The sequence below is a fragment of the Haliotis cracherodii genome, unplaced genomic scaffold (genome assembly GCF_022045235.1).
Source record: "Haliotis cracherodii isolate W230 unplaced genomic scaffold, xgHalCrac1.p SCAF_3, whole genome shotgun sequence".
NCBI lineage: Eukaryota > Metazoa > Mollusca > Gastropoda > Lepetellida > Haliotidae > Haliotis > Haliotis cracherodii.
In genome coordinates this window covers 35,520,860-35,543,689 of record NW_027266286.1, presented here as the reverse complement: position 1 = coordinate 35,543,689, position 22,830 = coordinate 35,520,860, and the positions used below count along the sequence as shown (strand labels likewise).

The window sequence follows — 22,830 nt, the reverse complement described above, 5'->3', positions numbered from 1 at the left end:
GCTGCCAATATTGATTTAGATTTAATCACTTCTTATCGACTACTCTCTACTCCCCCGTGGCAGTTGGTCAGACCGGAAGTGGACCTTTCACTCACTCAATTAAAAAAATCTGACACAAATGATTTAGAATACCAACAGGAATATTTACAATTACGACGCAAGTATGATTCCCATCGTTCAATCTTCACGGATGGATCCAAGGATAGTGGCAAAGTTTCCAGTGCCACTGTCATTGGATCAAAAACCATATCTACTAGAATCCCAGGCACTAGCTCCATTTTCACTGCTGAGGCAAACGCTATAAAAACAGCCTTGGACTTCATTCAACATCAATCTAAAAGTAAACAATTTATCATTTTTTTCTGATTCTCTTTCATGCCTTCAAGCACTAAACAATGTCTCTCTAAATCACCCATATGTTCTTGACATTTTAGAATTATACAATGATCTGTCTACTAGCAAATGCGACATCATATTTTGTTGGTTACCAAGCCATGTTGGCATCGTGGGCAATACCAAAGCTGACGCTGCAGCTAAGGCTGCCCTTGAACAGTCTGTCTCTAATATTCTGATTCCACACTCTGATTTTAAATCTTGTATTAAAGATTATATCAGACATTTACGGCAAACAAAGTGGAATACCCAGTTAGGGTTGAACAAACTGCATGCAATAAAACCTACTCTTGGATATACCTACTTGGGTTGCCAGTCACGACACGATGAAGTTGTTTTACGACGATGTCGCATTGGCCATAGCCGTTATACCCATGAATATTTGCTTAAAGGTGAAGATCCTCCGTTTTGCATCCCTTGTGATGAGAGAATTACAGTCAAGCATATCTTGCTTGATTGTATAGACTTTTCTCTCACAAGGGATACTTATTATCATTTAACGTCTTTAAAGGATCTTTTTAATAATATCAACGTTCATTTACTTCTCGGTTTTTTAAAAGAAATAGAGTTATTTGATAAATTTTGAATTTTGAATTGTTTTATAATTGGTGTGATATTATTAACAACTGATATTATTGAAGGCGGTGCTACTCAGGGGGTTAAAGTAGCATAAAATGATTGTCCTCTTGACTCTGGCATGCAAGTCCATCTAAATAAAAGTGAGTAATATCCACTAGTGTTTTAACTACTTGACTATGGTTTGATCTTTAATATTGGTTAGCATTGAAGATGACACTTGTGCCCAAAGTGATGACATAAATCCTGCTGGGAATCATGCAGGGAGCTAAGGCACTGTAAGTCCCCATGATCCCCAGTTAGGTGGTCTAGCTTTGGTTGCCAGAGGTATATAGCCCAGTTTTATCTTGTACCAAATCTACTGAAGAATTCTTTATTTCTATTGTGAACTGGTTTGTTTTATACCTTAACTGTGATACATGACTTACTGTTTTACTGTCCTTTGTCGACAGATATTTAATCATAATTAACTTGTTTTCATCGCAATATGGCTGCAATATTGCCGATGCAATAATTTAATAATGTGTTTTTTAAAGGAAATTGAATTATTTCATAAATTTTGATGTACATAATATGCTTTTAGATATTGGTAGTGCTAGTTAATAACTTAGACTGTACGTGGCTGTACCCTCGAGGGGGGTTGAAGTAGCGTAAACTTATTGTCTCTCTAAGAGGGTATGTAAGTCCCAAATCATTCGAAGTATTTTTCTGCATACCAGGTTTTTAAACGTAGTATTTTTGTCATTTTAATCTTAGGCTTAACTGGTAACTTATAGCCAGTGACTGTAGGGTGATATAAATCCTGCCGGGGTCCATGCAGGAAGCTAAGGTACTATAAGTCCCAACGGTCCCTAGTATGGTGATCACCCTTCAGTGACTGACGATCTCTAGCCCATTTTTATATTGTGCTGTTCTCTAATACTTACTAACTTTTAATATTCTCAACTAGTTTTAAATCAAAACTGTGATTTACTCGTTATTGTACTGTCTATCGTTGACAGGTTTTTATTTCGTCTCCATATATGTCTTATTAATGTAGTTCTCGTCACGATATAGGCACTCGTGAAGAGCAACCTCCTCGTGGTGAGTGCTGGGTAGCGCTAATAGCTCTTCCCCCGTGTGGAACAGGGGTAGAATATTTCCACAGCACCCAATTGCTGGTCGTAAGAGGCGACCAAAGTGGGCAGCCCGTTTGCCGTGGGTTGCGTCCCTGTGTCGGCGGAGGACGGGAGTCTGGTAGTTGAGGGCACTGGTTCCAGGAACAGTGTTCCTTTGCCCAACACACTACTTCGACCCTTACTTCGCCTAGACGGGTGGTAAGATGGGCCAGGTCTTATCAATCGGCTGGTCACGCCAGGCCCTGTGCGTAATATTGTATATGCACGCCTGTGTTGTATTTAATGTATGTTTTGATCTTGGCCATGCATAACTTGTATGAACTAACAATTTTGGATGGAATTAATTGCCTAGAGTCTTACGCCAGAAGGCGGTGGCTCATGGGCCAATCTGGTGATGTTGACCTCTGTATTCTGTATGTCTCCAGTTTCTTGTCATGGACTGAACCTGCCTGGCACTAAATCTGGTAGATAAATATAGCTATTCAAGTCATATTTGCTGGAGTATAGCATCCCTGTATCCCTGGTGTTTGCATCCTGGATGTCCGGTGCGATATAACACTGTCCTTGTTGACACTCGATGGCGGGTGGGGAACAGGGGTGCTGAATCATATTCTTTCATCATGGCTCAACAGCAATCTGGTTCATCTCGCAGTGAAAAAAAGAGACGATTAGAAGACATTGATATTTCGTCTGGAAGTATTTCTCAAACTATTGATACCTGGGCTAGATTCCTGGTTATTGAGGCTGCTGATAAGCTGCCTATCAAATTAAATCCTTTTGCCATTTCTAAGGCTGTGTCCGGGATTTGTGGTGAGGTCAAGAACGTCACCCGTCTCCGTAGTGGTTCGCTTCTGGTGGTGTGTGCAAGGAGACAGCAATCTCTCAATCTGTTGTCTATATCTACATTTGCCAATATTGAGGTTGCTGTGTCTGTGCACATAACTTTAAACTCTTGTCGAGGCATTGTTCGTGACAGGGCTCGATGTCTGTCCGACATGTCTGAGGATGAAATTGCTACTGAATTGGAAGACCAGGCTGTGACTGCTGTTAAACGTTTCACGATCAAGAAAGACGGTGTCATCACGAACACCAATACCTATCTCATGACGTTTGCCAAAACTTCCCTTCCACAGTCCATAAAAGCAGGTTATATGAACATCGGAGTGGATGTGTATGTCCCCAATCCGCTCCGATGCTACAAGTGCCAACATTTCGGTCATGGCTCAAAATCCTGTCATAACTCTGTGGCGTGTCATCGTTGTGGTGACAACCATGAGAGCATTGACTGTAATCATGATCTGAAGTGTGCAAATTGTTCAGGCCCACATGTTGCTTCATCCAAATCTTGCCCTGTGTGGCAAATGGAATCCAAAATAATGAAAATAAAATGTGAAAAAAACATATCCTACCTGGATGCCAAAAAACTATTCAAAATTCAGACCAATACCCCCTCAACTATTTCTTACTCCGCTGCAGTCTCCCGCTCTGTTACAACATCTACTATTTCGTGTCAGACTGACTTGACATGGATCACGTCAGATCAACCAGTTGATACTGTTCCAATGATTCAGGATATACCTACCATCAGTCTATCCAGTTCAGGTTCTCAGACTGAGATTCAGTCTCAGAAACCATCACATACGTCAGTCAAACAACCAGTCGTTGTTCATTTGTCGAATAAAGAAAAAAAGAAATTGAAGAAAAAACAACTGCCAATCGTCCCTTCACCTTCAGAGGTTCCTTTACAGAACTCCTTTGGGCCTCTGGACATGGAGGTTAATCTGTCCTCACAGGACAGGCGGGGGAGTAGTTCCTCCTCACATTCACGCGAGCGATCTCCAATTGAGCCACCATGACTCAATTGTCTAATATAATGCAATGGAATTGCAGAGGACTTAGGCATAATTTTAATGAACTGCAGTTATTAACAAGTGATTTAAATACATCAGCAATTTGTTTACAAGAGACGTACCTTAAAAATACAGATAAGTTTGATTTAAAGCAATATAGTTCATATCATTCCTTCTCTCCTCCAGGAGATAAAGCTACTGGAGGTGCTTCTATTCTAGTGCGGCGGGGCGTTGTTCACAGTCCTGTTCCGCTTGACTCGACTCTGCAAGCAGTTGCAGTTAGACTTACACTGCATATTGCCTTCACACTTTGCTCCTTATACATTCCTCCTTCTTCAAATCTTCAGCGTAATGATCTACAAAAACTATACGACCAGCTCCCAAAGCCCTGTCTCATCATGGGTGATCTAAATGGGCATAATCCTCTATGGGGAAGTTCAACCATTAATCAAAAGGGAAAAGTGATCGAGGATTTTGTTTCCGACAACGATCTTTGCATTTTTAATGACGACTCGGACACTTACTTACACCCTGCTACTGGTACCTATTCATCTTTAGATCTGTCTTTGACGGATTCAGTTTTGTTAAATGAATTCTCATGGTCCGTTCATGATGACCTATGTGGGAGTGACCATTTCCCCACGGTGCTTAAGCCCATTAATCCCGCTGATGATCCACCTTCACCTCGATGGAATTTTTTGAAGGCTGATTGGCTTTTATTTCAATCTTTATGCAAAGATAAATTACAACCTACTTCTTTTCAGAATATTACTGACCCGATTAAGTTGTTTTCAGATCAACTGAATGAAATTGCTAATGAATCAATGCCTAAGTCCTCTGTCAACCCACGTGTTCGTAAACCATGGTTTGATGATAATTGCAAACAAGCTAGGAAATGTCGTAAGAAGGCGGAGAAGTACTTCCGTGAACATCCCACTGTCCATAATTTAAATACTGTTAAAATTTCAAATGCCAAGGCAAGACGTCTATTTAAGCAAAATAAACGTCAATCCTGGCAGACTTATGTCTCAAAAATTAACTCTCTTACCCCTATGTCCACGGTATGGAACATGATCAAAAAGATCAAAGGCAAGGGATCAAATTCTACAGTTAACCATCTGAAGGATGGCGATACTTTGTTAACTGATAAATCTGCTATTGCCAATAGCATTGGTGAAACTTTATCTCATCATTCTTCTTCATCTAATTACGATCCTGAATTTCAAAAATATCAGCTCCAACAGGAAAAGAAAAAAGTTAATTTTACATCGGATAATGGTGAAGATTACAATGAGGTATTTTCACTACATGAGCTATATACTGCCTTAGGGCAAGCTCATGATACAGCAGCAGGCGCTGATAATATTCATTATCAGCTGCTGAAACACTTGCCCGAATCATGCCTTGAAACTATGTTAAATATATTCAATGATATTTGGACATCTGGAATGTTTCCAGCTTCATGCCATAATGCCATTGTTATACCAATACCCAAACCTGGGCGGGATCATTCTGATCCATCAAATTACCGACCTATATCTCTCACTAGCTGCGTTTGTAAAACTATGGAACGCATGGTAAATAATCGATTAGTGTGGTACTTGGAAACAAATAATCTTCTTACTAATATACAATGTGGTTTCCGGAAAAACAGAAGTACTATCGATCATTTAGTGCGTTTAGAATCGTTCATTAAAAATTCCATTGTAAATAGACAACATGCTGTATCGATCTTTTTCGATTTAGAAAAAGCTTACGATACAACATGGAAACATGGTATTTTAAAAGATCTTCATGATTTTGGATTAAGAGGCCGTTTGCCTCATTTTATATCCCAGTTTTTAACGGACAGGCAATTTCAAGTCCGAGTGGGTACAACCCTGTCTGATCATTATAATCAGGATCTGGGTGTCCCACAAGGCAGTATTTTGTCTGTCACTTTATTCAGTATAAAAATTAACAGTTTGTCAAAAGTTTTAAATGATTCAGTTGATGGATCACTTTTTGTGGATGATTTTAATCTATCTTGTCGGGGTAAAAATATGCACACAATAGAAAGGCAATTACAATTATGTCTTCATAAAATTAACAGGTGGTATTTAGAAAACGGGTTTAAATTTTCCAAATCAAAAACTAATTGTATACATTTCTGCAGAAAATATAAGCCACATAAGGACCCTGAACTATTTCTGAATGACACTCCTATCAAAGTTGTTAAGGAGGCCAAGTTCTTGGGACTAATTTTTGATAACCACTTAACTTTCCTTCCACATATTAAATACCTAAAAGCTAAATGCCTGAAGGCACTAGACTTACTGAAAGTAGTTTCTAATTCCAAGTGGGGAGGGGATCAAAAAACCCTCTTACACTTATACAGGTCACTAATTCGTTCCAAACTTGATTATGGCTCCATCATCTATGGTGGAGCCTGCAAAAGTAATTTACAAAAAGTCGATACCATCCATCATCAAGGCCTGAGGCTTTGCCCTGGAGCTTTTAGAACGTCTCCCATTCACAGTCTCTATATAGAAGCAGATGAGCCTTCTCTTAAACAACGCCGTTTAAAATTATCTTTACAATACATCACTAAATTATATTCTAATCAGTCCAATCCAGCTTTTAATTGCGTCTTTAATCCTCTCTACGAAGATCTTTACAATAAGAAATCAACACTTACTCCACCACTCGGAATCAGAATAAAATCTGCAATATCAGCTTCTAATATTCAACTCCAAGATAAAGCTCCTACTAAACTTTTCTCCTCTCCTCCTTGGCAAATGGTGAAGCCAGAGGTAGACCTTACATTAACAAAACTAAAGAAATCAGACACTAACGAATTAATTTGCCAACAAGAATACAGTCAAATAAGAAACAATTATGACACTTATAAATCTATCTTTACAGATGGATCCAAGGATGGTGGCGCAGTTGCTAGTGCCACCGTCATTGGATCCAGAACAATATCTTCACGTTTACCTGATAACAGTTCCATATTCACTGCAGAAGCAAACGCCATTTTTACAGCACTTAAATATATCAGTAATCAAGCTAAACATAAACAATTCATACTGTTTTCAGATTCTCTTTCATGCCTTCAGGCAATTAAAAATATGTCACCCAAACATCCACTTTTAATCGAAATTCTCGAATTATTTAATGATCTTGCTACTGGCCAATATAACATCGTCTTTTTTTGGTTACCAAGCCATGTTGGTATCATTGGTAACACAATGGCCGATGCTGCTGCAAAAGCAGCACTCAACAAATCTGTGACACCACTTTTGCTCCCATACATTGATTTTAAACCCATGATTCGATCTTACATCCGAGATCTAATGCAAAAGAAGTGGGACACTCAAGTTACATGAAATTAAACCAAATATCGGTTACACCTACTTCGGCTGTCAGTCCAGATTTGAAGAGGTCATTATGCGACGATGTCGTGTTGGCCATTCAAGGTACACTCATGAATATATTTTAAAAGGTGAAGATCCTCCATTTTGCATCCCGTGTGATGAAAGAATCACGGTCAAGCATGTCCTGCTTGACTGTGTTGATTTTTCCATCACAAGGGATAAGTATTTCAAAGTTTCATCGCTAAAGGATCTTTTTAATCACGTGAGTAGTCATTTAATTATTATTGGTAGCGGAAAAATTGTTAACTGAGATTGTTTGTGGCTTTACCTTTGATGGGGGTTGATGTAGTGTAAAATGATTGTCCCCCTGAGAGGGTATGTCAGACCACGTCATTCAAAGTAATGTTTTTTCACCATAATTTTAATCGTAGAATATATGTTCATTTATTCTGGCTACATTTGTCATTAATCGCCAACAGCGGAAGGGATGATGTAAATCCGGCTGGGGTCCATGCAGGTAGCAAAAGTACTGTAAGTCCCCATGGACCCTAGCATGGTGATCTACCTTCAGCTGCTGGCGATCTATAGCCCTTTTTTATATTGTACCGTAATTTATAGTGCTATCTTTTTTATAGTTGTATGCTAGTTTTGAATAATAAACTGTGATATTCTAGTAATTTTACTGTCCATCGATGACAGGTTTTAATTTCGTCAAAAATGTATGTATTAAAATTGTCACGTTTTTCGTCACGATATGGCTGGAATATTGCCGATGTGACGTAAAGCATTAACTCACTCACTCACTCGTCACGATATTGCTAAAATATTGCCGATGTGACGTAAAATCTTAACTCACTCACTCACTCACTCACTCACTCACTCACTTACCATTATAATCAGGATCAGGGTGTCCCACAAGGCAGTATTTTGTCTGTCACTCTATTCAGTATCAAGATAAATAGTCTTTCAAAAGTTCTAATCGATTCAGTAGATGGATCGCTGTTTGTGGATGATTTCAATATTTCTTGTCGTGGTCAAAACATGTCTGCTATTGAGAGACAACTACAATTATGTCTGAATAAAATACATAAATGGTCACTTGCCAATGGCTTTAAATTTTCCAAAAATAAAACAAATTGAATACATTTCTGCAGAAAATATAGACCGCATAAGGACCCAGAATTGATTTTATCTGGCACTCCCATCAAAGTAGTTGCAGAGGCCAAGTTTCTCGGACTTATTTTTGATCGTCATCTGACATTCCTACCACATATTAAATATCTAAAAGCAAAATGCTTGAAAGCTCTTGACTTATTGAAAGTCGTATCAAACACCAAATGGGGAGGAGATCAGAAAACCCTTCTCCATTTGTACAGATCACTTATTCGCTCAAAACTGGATTATGGTTCCATCATTTATGGTAGAGCCTGTCAAAGTAATTTACAGAAATTAGATTCCATACATCATCAGGGATTGAGGCTCTGTCTTGGAGCATTCCGGACATCTCCTGTTGATAGTTTATACGTGGAGGCCGATGAACCTTCCCTCAAACAACGCCGTCTTAAACTCGCATTACAATATATCACTAAATTACGCTCAAATACGTCTAATCCAGCATATAGTTGTGTTTTCTCTCCAATTTTTGAAGAATTGTTTGAAAGAAAACCCAAACTTGTTCCACCTATTGAGATCAGACTTAGACCACATATCATAGCAGCTAACATAGACCTAAATGATATTGCACCATATCAGCTGCTGTCTACGCCTCCTTGGCAACTTGTCAAACCAGAGGTAGACCTAACACTTGCGACTTTCAAAAAATCAGACACCAACCCATTTGTCTTCCAGCAGGAATATATCCAATTAAGATCTAAATATGATTGTCACCGCTCTATTTTACTGATGGATCGAAGGATTGTGGCAACACTGCTAGTGCCACAGTTGTTGGATCAAAAATTATATCTTCTAGAATAACAGATCATAGCTCCATATTTACCGCTGAAGCCAATGCTATACTGGCAGCACTAGAATATATTCAACATCAAAGTAAATGTAAGCAGTTTATCATATTTTCGGATTCATTGTCAAGCCTACAGGCACTAAAAAATGTCAACTCGACTCATCCACTGATACTTGCTACTTTAGAATTATTTAATACCCTTGCAACTGGCCAATACGACATTGTCTTTTGTTGGTTGCCAAGCCATGTTGGAATTGTTGGCAACACAATGGCTGATGCTGCTGCTAAAGCAGCACTCAACAAATCTGTGACACCACTTCTGCTTCCATGCAGTGACTATAAGCCTGTTATCAGATGTTACATCAGGGACCTTATGCAAAAGAAGTGGGACACCCAAGTAGGTATAAGTAAATTACATGAAATAACACCAACTATTGGTTACACCTACTTGGGTTGTCAGTCCAGATTTGAAGAGGTCATTATGCGACGATGCCGTATTGGCCACAGCAGATATACCCACGAATACTTATTGAAAGGTGAGGATCCTGCATTCTGCATCCCTTGTGATAAAAGAATCACGGTCAAGCATGTCCTACTTGACTGCATTGATTTTTCCATCACAAGGGATAACTTTTTCAAAATTACATCCATAAAGGATCTTTTTAATCAAATCAGGACTCCTTTAATCATCGGTATTTTAAAAGAAATTAATAGATAAATTTTGATTATAATATGTGTAGTATAAAGTAAATGATTTTTAATTTGGTGGAATGAAATCATAACTGAGATTGTTTGTGGCTGTATCTTCACAGGGGATTGAAGTATCGTAAAACAATTGTCCCCCTTGGAAGGTACGTAAGTCCAGTATCCTTCAACGTATCATTTCATTTCTCTGTGCTTTTAATCGTAGTATTTTTGTTGATTTTAACTCTTTGGCTAATCTGTCTGATCATCGCAAGTGGCCAGAGGGATGGTGTAAATCCTGCTGGGGTACCATGTAGGTAGCAGAAGTACCGTAAGTCCCCATGGTCCCTAGTATGGTGGCCTAATTTCGGTTGCTGGCGATCTACAGCCCCTTTTTTTATATTGTGTCGTCTGTTATAATCTGATTGTTTTATTATTCTATAACTAGCTTTACAATTATAATCTGTGATATTTTGCTAGTTATTGTACTGTCCTTCGACGACAGGTCTTAATATATTATATAAATACATAACTTGCTCAAGGCACGATATGGCTGAAATAATGCCGCTGTGACTTTAAATTTTAACTCACTCACTCATTTAACAGACCGACAATTTCAGGTTCGTGTGGGTTCCACCCTGTCTGACCATTATAATCAGGTTCAGGGTGTCCCACAAGGCATTCTTTTGTCTGTAACTCTGTTTAGCATCAAGAATGATAGCCTGTCAAAGATTTTAAATGATTCCATTGATGGTTCACTTTTTGTGGACGATTTTAATATTTCATGTCGTGGCAAAAATATGCGTACCATCGAGAGACAGTTGCAGCTAAGTCTCAACAAAATCGAAAAATGGTGTCTTGAAAATTGTTTTAAATTTTCCAAAGTAAAGACCAATTGTATCAATTTGTGCAGGAAATACAAGCACCACATCCTGCTGGGTTACCATGTAGGTAGCAGAAGTATCGTAAGTCCCCATGGTACCTAGTATGGTGACCTACCTTTGGTTATTGGTGATCTATAGCCCATTTTTATTGTGTACTGTTTTGAATTGTTATGAATTTTATTATACTATGCTAGTTTTACAATCTACATCTGTGATAAACCAATTGTTTCACTGTCCTTCGTCGACAGAATTTTATACAGTTTACATATATGTTATTAAAGTCACATTTTCTCTCGTCACGATATGGCTGCAATATTGCCGATGTGACGTTAAATATTAACTCACTCACTACAAGCACCACAAGGATCCAGAGCTATTTTAAAATGGCACTCCTATCAAGGTTGTAGAAGAGGCCAAGTTCCTGGGTCTCATTTTCGACCATCATTTAACTTTTAAGCCACACATTAATTATCTCAAAACTAAATGCCCGAAGGCTCTAGATTTGTTGAAAGTTGTTGCCAATACAAAGTGGGGAGGTGATCAGACAACCCTCCTCCACTTGTATAGGTCTCTGATCCGCTCTAAATTAGATTATGGCTCCATCGTTTATGGTGGAGCCTGTAAGAGCAATTTACAAAAATTAGATTCCATTCACCATCAGGGCCTAAGACTATGTCTTGGCGTATTTCGAACGTCTCCTGTGGATAGCTTATAAGTAGAAGCTGATGAACCGTCTTTGAAGCAACAGCGTATCAAATTATAGCTTCAATATATTACAAAATTACGTTCTAACCCGTTAAACCCTTCATATTACTGTATATTTCAACCCCTTTACGAAGACCTTTTTCATAGTAAGCCTAAGCTGGTCCCACCACTAGGCATTCGGATTAAACCCCACATTACAGCTGCAAATATTGATTTAGATAATATTTCTTTCAGGCTTCTGTCTTCCCCTCCTTGGCAACTTATCAGACCGGAGGTGGACTTTACTCTTACACAATTTAAAAAATCAGACACAAATCAATTAATATACCAACAAGAATATATACAAGTTAGAACTAAGTATGAATCCCACCGTTCCATTTTAACAGATGGATCCAAGGACGGCAGCAGTCTCCAGTGCTGCTGTCATTTGATCCAAAACTGTATCATCCCGATTACCAGACCATAGCTCAATTTTCACAGCTGAAGCCAAAGCCATATTGACGGCTTTTTCATGTCTATATTTATGTATTATTAATGTACAACTTGATTTAGTCACGATATGGCTGAAATATTGCCGATGTGACTATAAATCTTAACTCACTCACTCACTCACTCAGAGGTGCCTGTCCATAACTCCTTTGGATGTGGAGGTAACTCCGTCTTAACAGGCCAGTGCTAGGAGTTCATCATGCTCGCGTGTGAGGTTACCTATTGAGCCGTCATGACTCAAACGCCTCATTTGATTCAGTGGAATTGCAGAGGACTCAGGAATTTTTTTAATGACATACAATTGCTAATTCAGGACTTTACACCATCAGCAATGTGTCTCCAAGAGACTTATCTTAAGCACAACGATGTATTTGATTTACGGCAATACAATTGCTATCATTCATTTTCACCTTCAGGTGATAAAGCTACTGTTGGGTTCTACTTTATTGATCAGGCAAGGCATCATCCATAGCACTGTTCCCCTCAATACAAATCTTCAAGCTGTAGCTTTCCGACTTACATTGCACATTGCACTTACTTTGTGCTCCTTATATATTCCTCCTTCGAATACTCTTCAGCAGGCTGATCTTCAGAATCTCTATGATCAGTTGCCAAAGCCCTGTATCATCATGGGTGATTTAAATGGACATAACCCTGTATGGGGAAGTCCAAATACAAACAGAAAGCGAACAGTGCTTGAAGACTTTATTTCTGACAACAATCTCTGCATATTTACTGACGATTCAAACACGTATTTACATCCTGCTACAGGTACATATTCAGCATTGGATCTGTCAATCACAGATTCAAACCTTTACAACAAAATTGAATGGTCAGTTAATGATGACCTTTGTGGGAGTGACCATTTCCCTACCATCCTTAAAACTGTTAACCCTACTGATAGTCCACCAACAACACGGTGGAATTTTACAAAGGCTGATTGGTCATTATATGAATTATTATCCACTGAAAAATTAACAAATGCCATTTTTCAACATGTTCAAGATCCGATACAGTTGTTTTCGGACATGTTGAATTGAATTGCTGATGAAGCAATTCCAAAGTTCTCTGAAATTCCACATATTCGTAAACCATGGTTTAACAAAGAATGCAAACAGTCACGAAAATATAGGAAGAAAGCGGAAAAGTATTTCCGCCGACATCCTGCAGTCCATTATCTAGATAAGGTCAAAATTACAAATGCCAAGGCACGACGCGCTTTTAAACACAATAAGCGTCAGTCTTGGATGAACTATGTCTTCAAAATTAATTCCCGCACGCCCATATCCCAGGTGTGGAATATGGTACAAAAAATAAAAGGCAAACGTTCAAAATCATCTGTTCACCATCTTAAAGAAGGTGACACGTTATTAACAGATAAAACTGATTTTGCAAATAAGCTTTGAGAAACGTTAGCAAAACATTCTTCAACATCTACTTATGTCCCGGGGTTTCAAACATTTAAGAAACAACAGGAAAAGATAAAAGTAAATTTCACTCCTGATAATGGTGAAGACTATAATGAAGTCTTCTTATTACATGAGCTACATACCGCCCTTGGGCAAGCTCATGACACAGCAACGGGAGCTGATAACATAAACTACCAGCTTTTAAAACATTTACCTGAAGCATGTCTGGAGACACTTTTAGATATATTTGATCAAATATGGACATCAGGGAATTTTCCTCCTTCACGGCATAATGCCATTGTAGTCCGAATACCAAAGCCTGGCCGGGATCTTACAGATCCCTCCAACTATCGACTTATATCCTTAACAAGTTACGTATGTAGAACCATGGAACGAATGGTGAATAATAGATTAATTTGGTATCTGGAAACCAATAATCTAATTACAAATATCCAATGTGGTTTCTGAAAAAATCAAAGTACTATCGACCATTAAGTACGATTAGAATCCTTTGTTAAAAATGCTATTGTAAATAAACAACACGCAGCATCAATTTTCTTTGATCTTGAGAAAGCATACGATACTACGTGGAAGTATGGCATTTTAAAGGATTTACATGATTTTGGTTTGAGAGGTATCACAATTTTTAACAGACAGACAATTTCAAGTCCGAGTGGGTTCCACCCTGTCTGACATTTATAATCAGGATCAGGGTGTCCCACAAGGCAAGTATTTTGTCTGTTACCTTGTTTAGTATTAAAATAAATAGTCTGTCCAAGGTTGTAAGTGATTCAATGGATGGATCACTGTTCGTGGATGACTTTAATGTATCTTGTCGTGGTAAAAATATGCCTACCATAGAGAGGCAGTTACAAATCTATCTCAATAAAATTCACAAGTGGTCTCTCGAAAACGGGTTTAACTTTTCTAATTCTAAAACCAACTGCATACACTTCTGTCAGAAAATATAAGCCGCATAAAGACCCCGAATTATTTTTGAATGGCACCTCTATCAAAGTTGTAAAAGAGGCCAAATTCTTGGGACTCATCTTTGATAGCCATTTAACTTTCTTACCACACATTAATCACTTAAAGCTAAATGCCTGAAAACACTCAATTTGTTGAAAGTTGTATCTAATTCCAAGTGGGGAGGGGATCAGAGAACCCTCCTACACTTATACAGGTCACTGATCCGTTCAAAACTTCATTACGGCTCCATCGTCTATGGTGGAGCCTGTAAAAGAAATTTTTAAAAACTTGATACTATCCATCACCATTACTGAGGCTTTGCCTTGGAGCCTTTCACACTTCTCCTATTCCAAGTCTGTCTGTTGAAGCGGATGAGCCCTCTCTTAAACAACACCGTCCGAAACTATCTTTACAGTACATCACTAAATTATATTCCAATCAGTCAAATCCAGCTTTTAATTGCGTATTTAGTACTGTAAACATCCATTTTTAATTGAAATCCTTGAGTTATTTAATGATCTTGCTACTGGCCAATATGACATCGTCTTTTGTTGGTTACCAAGCCATGTTGGTATCTCTGGCAACACAATCAGTTGTTGGTGATCTATAGCCTGTTTTTATGTTGTGTTGTAAAATGTTAATATCTTTTTACATGCTCTTTGACTAGTTTTATGTACATCTGTGATATTCTAGTTATTATACTGCCCTTCGTCGGCAGAGTTGTATGCAGTTTAAAATATATTGTTCATGTCAACTTTTGTTTCGTCACGATATGGCTGAAATATTGCCGATGTGACGTTAAACTTTAACTCACTCACTCACTCACTCACTCTGGCAACACAAAGGCCGATGCTGCTGCTAAAGCAGCACTCAACAAATCTGTGACACCACTTCTTGTCCCATACAGTGATTATAAACCTGTTATTAGAGCTTACATTCGTGATCTAATGCAAAAGAAGTGGGACACCCAAGTAGGTATCAATAAGTTACATGAAATTAAACCAAATATTGGTTACACCTACTTGGGCTGTCAGTCCAGATTTGAAGAGGTCATTATGCGACGATGTCGTATTGGCCATTCGAGATATACACATGAGTATTTGTTTAAAGGTGAGGATCCTCCATTTTGTATCCCTTGTGATGAAAGAATCACAGTCAAGCATGTCCTGTTTGACTGCATTGATTTTTCAATCACAAGGGATAAATATGTCAGTGTTTAAACAGTATAGGACCTTTTTAGTAAAGTTCATTCTCATTTAATACTATATTTTTTTAAATGAAATAGACCTTATTCATAAATTTTGATTTATTTACTGTATTGTTTTAAAAATTGGTAGTGCAAAATTCAAAACTTAGATTGTTAGTGGCTGTACCCTCGAGGGGGGTTGAAGTAGTGTAAAATTATTGTCCCCCTAAGAGGGTATGTAAGTCCCATATCATTCGAAGTATTTTTCTGCATGCCAGGCTTTTAAGCATAGAGGCACTCGTGAAGAGCAACCTCCCCCTGGTGAGTGCTGGGTAGCGCTAATAGCTCTTCCCCCGTGTGGAACCGGGGCAGAGTATTTCCACAGTACCCCATTGCTGGTCGTAAGAGGCGACCAAAGTGGGCAGCCCGTTTGCCGTGGGTTGCGTCCCTGTGTCGGCGGAGGACGGGAGTCTGGTAGTTGAGGGCACTGGTTCCTGGAACTGTGTTCCTTTGCCCAACACACTACTTCGACCCTTACTTCGCCTAAACGGGTGATAAGATGGGCCCGGTCTTATCAATCGGCTGGTCATGCCAGGCCCTGTGCGTAATATTGTATATGCACACCTGTGTTGTATTTCCATGTATATTTTGGTCTTGGCCGTGCATGACTTGTGTGTATTCTCAATTTGGATTGAATAATTTGCCTAGAGTCTTACGCCAGAAGGCGGTGGCTCATGGGCCAATCTGGTACTTTCGACCTCTGAGTTCTGTATGTCTTCAATTTCTTGTCATGGGCCGAACCAGCCTGGCATTTTATTTGATAGACAAATTCACCTATTCATGTTGTTTTTACTGGAGTATAACACCTCTGTATCCCTGATGTTTGCATGTTGGAGATCCGGTGCAGGAAAACATCGCTCTTTGTAGCACTCCATGGTGGGTGGGGAGCAGGGGTGTTGAATACATTTATTTCATCATGGCTCACTATTTATCTGGTTCAAACCGCAATGACAAGAATAGACGTCTAGAAGCTGAGATTTTCTCATCTGACGACGATGTTTCTATTGCACAAAATTCAAATTCTTGGGCTCGGTTTATCGTTGTGGAATCACAAAATCAACTACCTTTGAAAATCAATCCCTTTGCGATATCTAAAGCCATTGAAGGGATTTGCGGCTCTCTTTTGGTGGAGTGTGCACGGAGACAGCAGGCTATTAATCTTTTAAATTGTACTAGCTTTACAAACACAGAAGTTGTTGTTTCCGAACACAGAACGTTGAATTCGAGTCGGGGGATCATCCGCGACAGAGCTCGTTGCCTGGCAGAAATGTCAGAAGAAGACATTTTGGAAGAACTTAAAGGACAGAATGTCACATCAGTGAAACGTTTCACTAGAAAAGATGGTGAAAATATTGTTCCAACCAATACTTATTTGTTCTCCTTTTCTCTTTCAACTATTGCAGGCACTCGTGAAGAGCAACCTCCTCGTGGTGAGTGCTGGGTAGCGCTAATAGCTCTTCCCCCGTGTGGAACCGGGGTAGAATATTTCCACAGCACCCAATTGCTGGTCGTAAAAGGCGACCAAAGTGGGCAGCCTGTTTGCCGTGGGTTGCGTCCCTGTGTCGGCGGAGGACGGGAGTCTGGTAGTTGAGGGCACTGGTTCCTGGAACTGTGTTCCTTTGCCCAACACACTACTTCGACCCGGGTAAGATGGGCCCGGTCTTATCAATCGGCTGGTCATGCCAGGCCCTGTGCGTAATATTGCATATGCACACCTGTGTTGTATTTTCATGTATATTTTTGGTCTTGGCCATTCATAACTCGTATGAGTTCACAATTTCTGATTGAATACATTGCCTAGAGTCTTACGCCAGAAGGCGGTGGCTCATGGGCAAATCTGGCATTACGGACCTCCGGGTTCTATTTGTCATCAGATAACTGTCTAGGGCAGAACCAGCCTGACTTTTAACCCTGTTTGACAAAAATAGCTACCTGTGTCCTTCTTCCTTGAGTATAACACCTTTGTAGCCCTGGTGTGTGTAGTCGGCTTCCACTGGATCACCGTCCTCGTTGACACTCCATGGTGGGTGGGGATCAGTGGTGTCGAACAACTTTCTTTCATTATGGCTACCCCAAACTTATCTGGTTCTCGCTAAAAAAGTAAACGCAGGCATATTGATTCAGATCCTGCAGTATCCTCAGATGAGGATTATGTACCACATATTGATTCTTGGCCCCGTTTTCTGGTTATTGAAGGTGTTGATGGTGAACCCCTCAAAATCAACCCCTTTGTAGTATCAAAATCTGTTGAAGGAATATGTGGAACTGTAAAAAATGTTACTCGTCTCCGGTCCGGTTCATTACTTGTGGAATGTGCTCGGAGACAACAATCTCAAAATCTGCTCCAGGCACATCATTTCGCTGATACTGAGATTGTTGTCTCAGTTCACAAGACTCTGAATTCCTGTAGAGGTATTGTTCGTGACTATGCGAAATGCCTTTCAGATATGTCTGAAGATGAAATTGCTGCAGAGCTTAAAAATCAAGGCTTTACCTCTGTCAAAAGATTCTCTAGGAAGGATGGTGATACATTCATTAAAACGAATACCTACCTTTTTACGTTTGCACTGACAAAGCTCCCTTCTTCCATCAAAGCCGGGTATTTCAACATCGGGGTGGATATGTACATCCCCAATCCACTCCGATGTTTTAAATGTCAACAGTTCGGACATGGCGCAAAATCCTGTCGCAACAAACAAGTTTGCTCCCGCTGCAGTCAAAACCATGATGGTACTGAGTGCACAGAATCCATCAAATGTGCAAACTGCAGTGGTGAACACATGTCCTTTTCAAAATCATGCCCCTCTTTTGTCAGACAAACTAAGATTCTTAAAATCAAGTTCAGCAATGACATTTCATTTGCTGATGCAAAGAAATTACTAGAGAAGGAGTCATCCCCTTCCCCTTCTACTCTATCTTACTCTGCAGCAGTTTCCTCTTCAACTCTCAAAGTCGATCATGGGTGCCAAACGGCAATTACCTGGGTCTCCGATGTACAGACCATGTTATACAAAATTGATGCTGCCGTCACCCATACTTCCTCTACATCAGGTTCACAAACTGAGACTGACACTGTGCCTGACCCTGAAACTCCCCCCGAACCTGTGGCTGTATTGAAACAAAATGTTACTGTTACCAGAAAAGCAAATAAACAACAAAAGAAAATGGAGTCCAAGGAACTTAAGCAAATTGAGGTGCCTTCTACATTGACAGCCCCACTGGAGGTGGAACCTCTAGATATGGAGGTCACTCCATCGCTGTCATTGCAGCAAAGAGGACCTTCCCTACGCTCCCGTTCTCCAATTGAGCCTCCATGAGTTGCTCCCCCAATTTAATCCAATGGAATTGTAAAGGACTTCGGAACAATTTTACTAATCTTCAGCTATTAATTCAGGATTTCAAACCATCTGCAATTTGCATACAAGAAACTTTTCTTAAACCAACAGATAATTTTGATTTACGACAGTATGTTTCTTACCATTGCTTTTCTCCTCAGTGGTGGAAATCATGATGGTTCAGGCTGTACAGCAGACCTGAAATGTACAAATTGTAAGGGTCAACATGTAGCATCATCTAAATCCTGTCCTTTTTGGACACGTGAAAAAGACATTTTGACAACCAAATGTCAAAACAACATCAGTTACTTTGATGCCAAAAAACTCTATGACAGCCGGACACCTTCATCCAAACAATCCTATGCTGCTGCTGCTGCTGCTGTCTCTCGCCCTTCAACCAGTAGATCTATAGAATGTCAGACCGACTTGACGTGGACACATTCTGAACACCCGCTGCCTATGACTACATCATGTGACAGTCAAACAACTCATTCTGTCAGCCCAGGTGAAATGTCTCCAGATTCTATCATTGTGACTCAGGTTGTGGCCCCATCTACTCCCACTCCTGAAATACAAGCTACCAACAAACCATCAACTGAAATGGCGAAAAAACAAAAGAAAAAACAAAACAGAAAAATCACAACTAAGATCCCCACTCTCACTGACACATCTATAGATTCATAATTTCTTTAGGCACAATTTTAACGAACTGCAATTATTATCAACGGATATTTGTCAATCAGCAATTTCTTTACAAGAAACGTACCTTAAAACAACCAACAAATTTGATTTAAGGCAGTATAGTTCGTATCATTCCTTCTCTCCTCGGGAGATAAAGCTTCCGCTCATCTATTTTGGTGCGGCGGGACGCTGTTCACAGTCCTGTTCCGCTTGACACGAATATGCAAGCTGTTGCAGTTAGACTTACACTGCCTATTGCCTTCACACTTTGCTCCTTTTACATTCCTCCATCCTCAAATCTTCAGCGTAATGATCTCCAAAAACTATACGACCAGCTCCCAAAGCATAATCCTTTATGGGGAGGTTCTATCATTAATCAAAAGGGAAAAGTCATCGAGGATTTTGTTTCTGATAATGACCTATGCATCTTTAATGATGACTCGGACACCTACTTACACCCTGCAACTGGTACGTATTCATCATTAGATCTGTCTTTGACGGATTCAGTTTTGTTAAATGAATTCTCATGATCCGTCCACGATGACCTATGTGGGAGTGACCATTTCCCCACGGTGCTTAAACCCATTCATCCCTCTGATGATCCACCTTCACCTCAGTGGAATTTTGTGAAGGCTGATTGGCTTTTATTTCAATCTTTATGCAAAGATAAATTACTACCTACGTCTTTTCAGAATGTTATTGACCCAATTAAATTGTACTCAGATCAACTGAATGAAATTGCTGATGAATCAATACCTAAGTCCTCGATCAACCCACGTGTTCGCAAACTTTGTCTCAACACTCGTCTTCCTCAAATTACGTTCCTGAATTTCAAAAATATCAGCTCCAACAGGAAAAGAAAAAAGTTAATTTTACATCTGATAATAGTGAAGATTAAAATGAGGTATTTTCACTACATGAGCTACATACTGCCTTAGGGCAAGCTCATGATACAGCAGCAGGCGTTGATAATATTCATTATCAGCTATTGAAACACTTGCCCGAATCATGCCTTGAAACTTTGTTGACTATATTCGATTACATTTGGACATCAGGGACGTTTCCTTCTTCATGGCATAATGCCATTGTTATACCAATACCCAAACCTGGGCGGGATCATTCTGATCCATCAAATTACCGACCTATCTCTCTAACTAGCTGTGTTTGTAAACCGATGGAACGCATGGTAAATAATCGATTAGTGTGGTACTTGGAAACAAATAATCTTCTTACCAATATACAATGTGGTTTCCGGAAAAACAGAAGTACTATCGATCATTTAGTGCGTTTAGAATCGTTCATTAAAAATTCCATTGTAAATAGACAACATGCTGTATCGATCTTTTTCGGTTTAGAAAAAGCTTACGATACAACATGGAAACATGGTATTTTAAAAGATCTTCATGATTTTGGACTAAGAGGCCGTCTGCCTCATTTTATATCAAGTTTTTAACAGACAGACAATTTCAAGTCCGAGTGGGTACAACCCTGTCTGATCATTATCATCAGGATCTGGGTGTCCCACAAGGCAGTATTTTGTCTGTCACTTTATTCAGTATAAAAATTAACAGTTTGTCAAAAGTTTTAAATGATTCAGTTGATGGATCACTTTTTGTGGATGATTTTAACATATCTTGTCGTGGTAAAAATATGCATACAATAGAAAGGCAATTACAATTATGTCTCAATAAAATTCACAAGTGGTGTCTAGAGAACGGGTTTAAATGTTCCAAATCAAAACCTAACTGCATACATTTTTGCAGGAAATATTCACCGCATTAGACCCTGAGCTATTTCTAAATGGCACCCCTATCAAAGTGGTGAAGGAGGCCAAGTTCTTGGGACTTATTTTTGATAACCATTTAACTTTCCTCCCACATATTAAATACCTTAAAGCTAAATGTCTGAAGGCACTCGACTTATTGAAAGTTGTTTCTAATTCCAAGTGGGGAGGGGATCAAACGACCCTCCTTCACTTATATAGATCACTTGTCCGTTCTAAGCTCGATTATTGCTCCATCATCTATGGTGGAGCCTGTAAAAGCAATCTTAAACTTTTAGATCCAATCCATCATCAAGGTCTAAGACTCTGTCTTGGATTTTTCCGAACCTCCCCTATTGACAGTTTGTACATTGAGGCCGACGAGCCATCTCTTCAACAGCGCCGTATTAAACTTTCGTTACAGTATATCACAAAGCTATATTCTAATGAGTTAAACCCCGCATACAGCTGTGTATTTAATCCCCTTTATGAGGACCTGTTTAGTAAAAAGTCATCTCTTATTCCGCCTCTCGGAATAAGAATTAAACCTTTTATTTCTTGAATATATCTCCTCTCCGTCTGTTTTCCTCTCCTCCTTGGCAATTGGTAAAGCCACAGGTGGATCTTACATTATCTACACTAAAGAAATCTGACACGAACCAACTACAATATCAACAAGAGTATAATCAGTTAAGAAGCGAATATAACACTTACAAATCAATATTTACAGACGGATCCAAGGATGGAGGTGCTGTTGCCGGCGCAACCATCATTGGATCCAGAACTTTATCAACCAGGTTACCAGATGACTCCTCAATTTTTACAGCAGAATCAAATGCCATATTAACTGCTCTAAACTATATCAATAGTCAGTCCAAACATAAGGAATTTATCATTTTTTCAGACTCATTGTCCTGTCTTCAAGCAATAAAAAATATGTCGTGTCAGCATCCAGTTTTACTTGACATAATTGAATTACACAATAATCTTGCAACTGGCCAATACGACATCGTCTTTTGTTGGTTACCCAGCCATGTTGGGATCGTTGGTAACACTTTGGCTGATGCTGCTGCTAAGGCAGCACTCAACAAATCTGTGACACCACTTCTTATACCATACAGTGATTATAAACCTGTCATTAGATCTTACATCAGAGATCTAATGCAGAGGAGGTGGGACACCCAAGTGGGTATAAATAAATTACATGCAATAAAAGCAAATATCGGTTATACTTACTTGGGTTGTCAGTCCAGATTTGAGGAGGTTGTCTTAAGACGAGGTCGTATTGGTCATTCTCGATATACTCATGAATATCTACTTAAAGGTGAGGATCCTCCATTCTGCATCCCTTGTGATGAGAGAATCACAGTCAAGCATGTCCTGCTTGACTGTGTTGATTTTTCCATCACAAGG

The 22,830-nt window shown here is 39.3% G+C and overlaps 1 protein-coding gene across 1 annotated transcript; it reads left to right on the top strand.

The window, feature by feature from the left end:
* Positions 1–2,707: 2,707 nt before the first annotated feature.
* LOC139475389 (uncharacterized) lies at positions 2,708–3,943 on the top strand. Its single transcript, XM_071258608.1, has one exon. The coding sequence runs from the start codon at positions 2,708–2,710 to the stop codon at positions 3,941–3,943; it is 1,236 nt and encodes a 411-aa protein (XP_071114709.1).
* Positions 3,944–22,830: the final 18,887 nt, after the last annotated feature.

Excerpts from the sequence above, each read along its gene's own strand:
- LOC139475389 (XM_071258608.1), top strand. The coding sequence starts at position 2,708 with ATGGCTCAACAGCAATCTGGTTCATCTCGCAGTGAAAAAAAGAGACGA.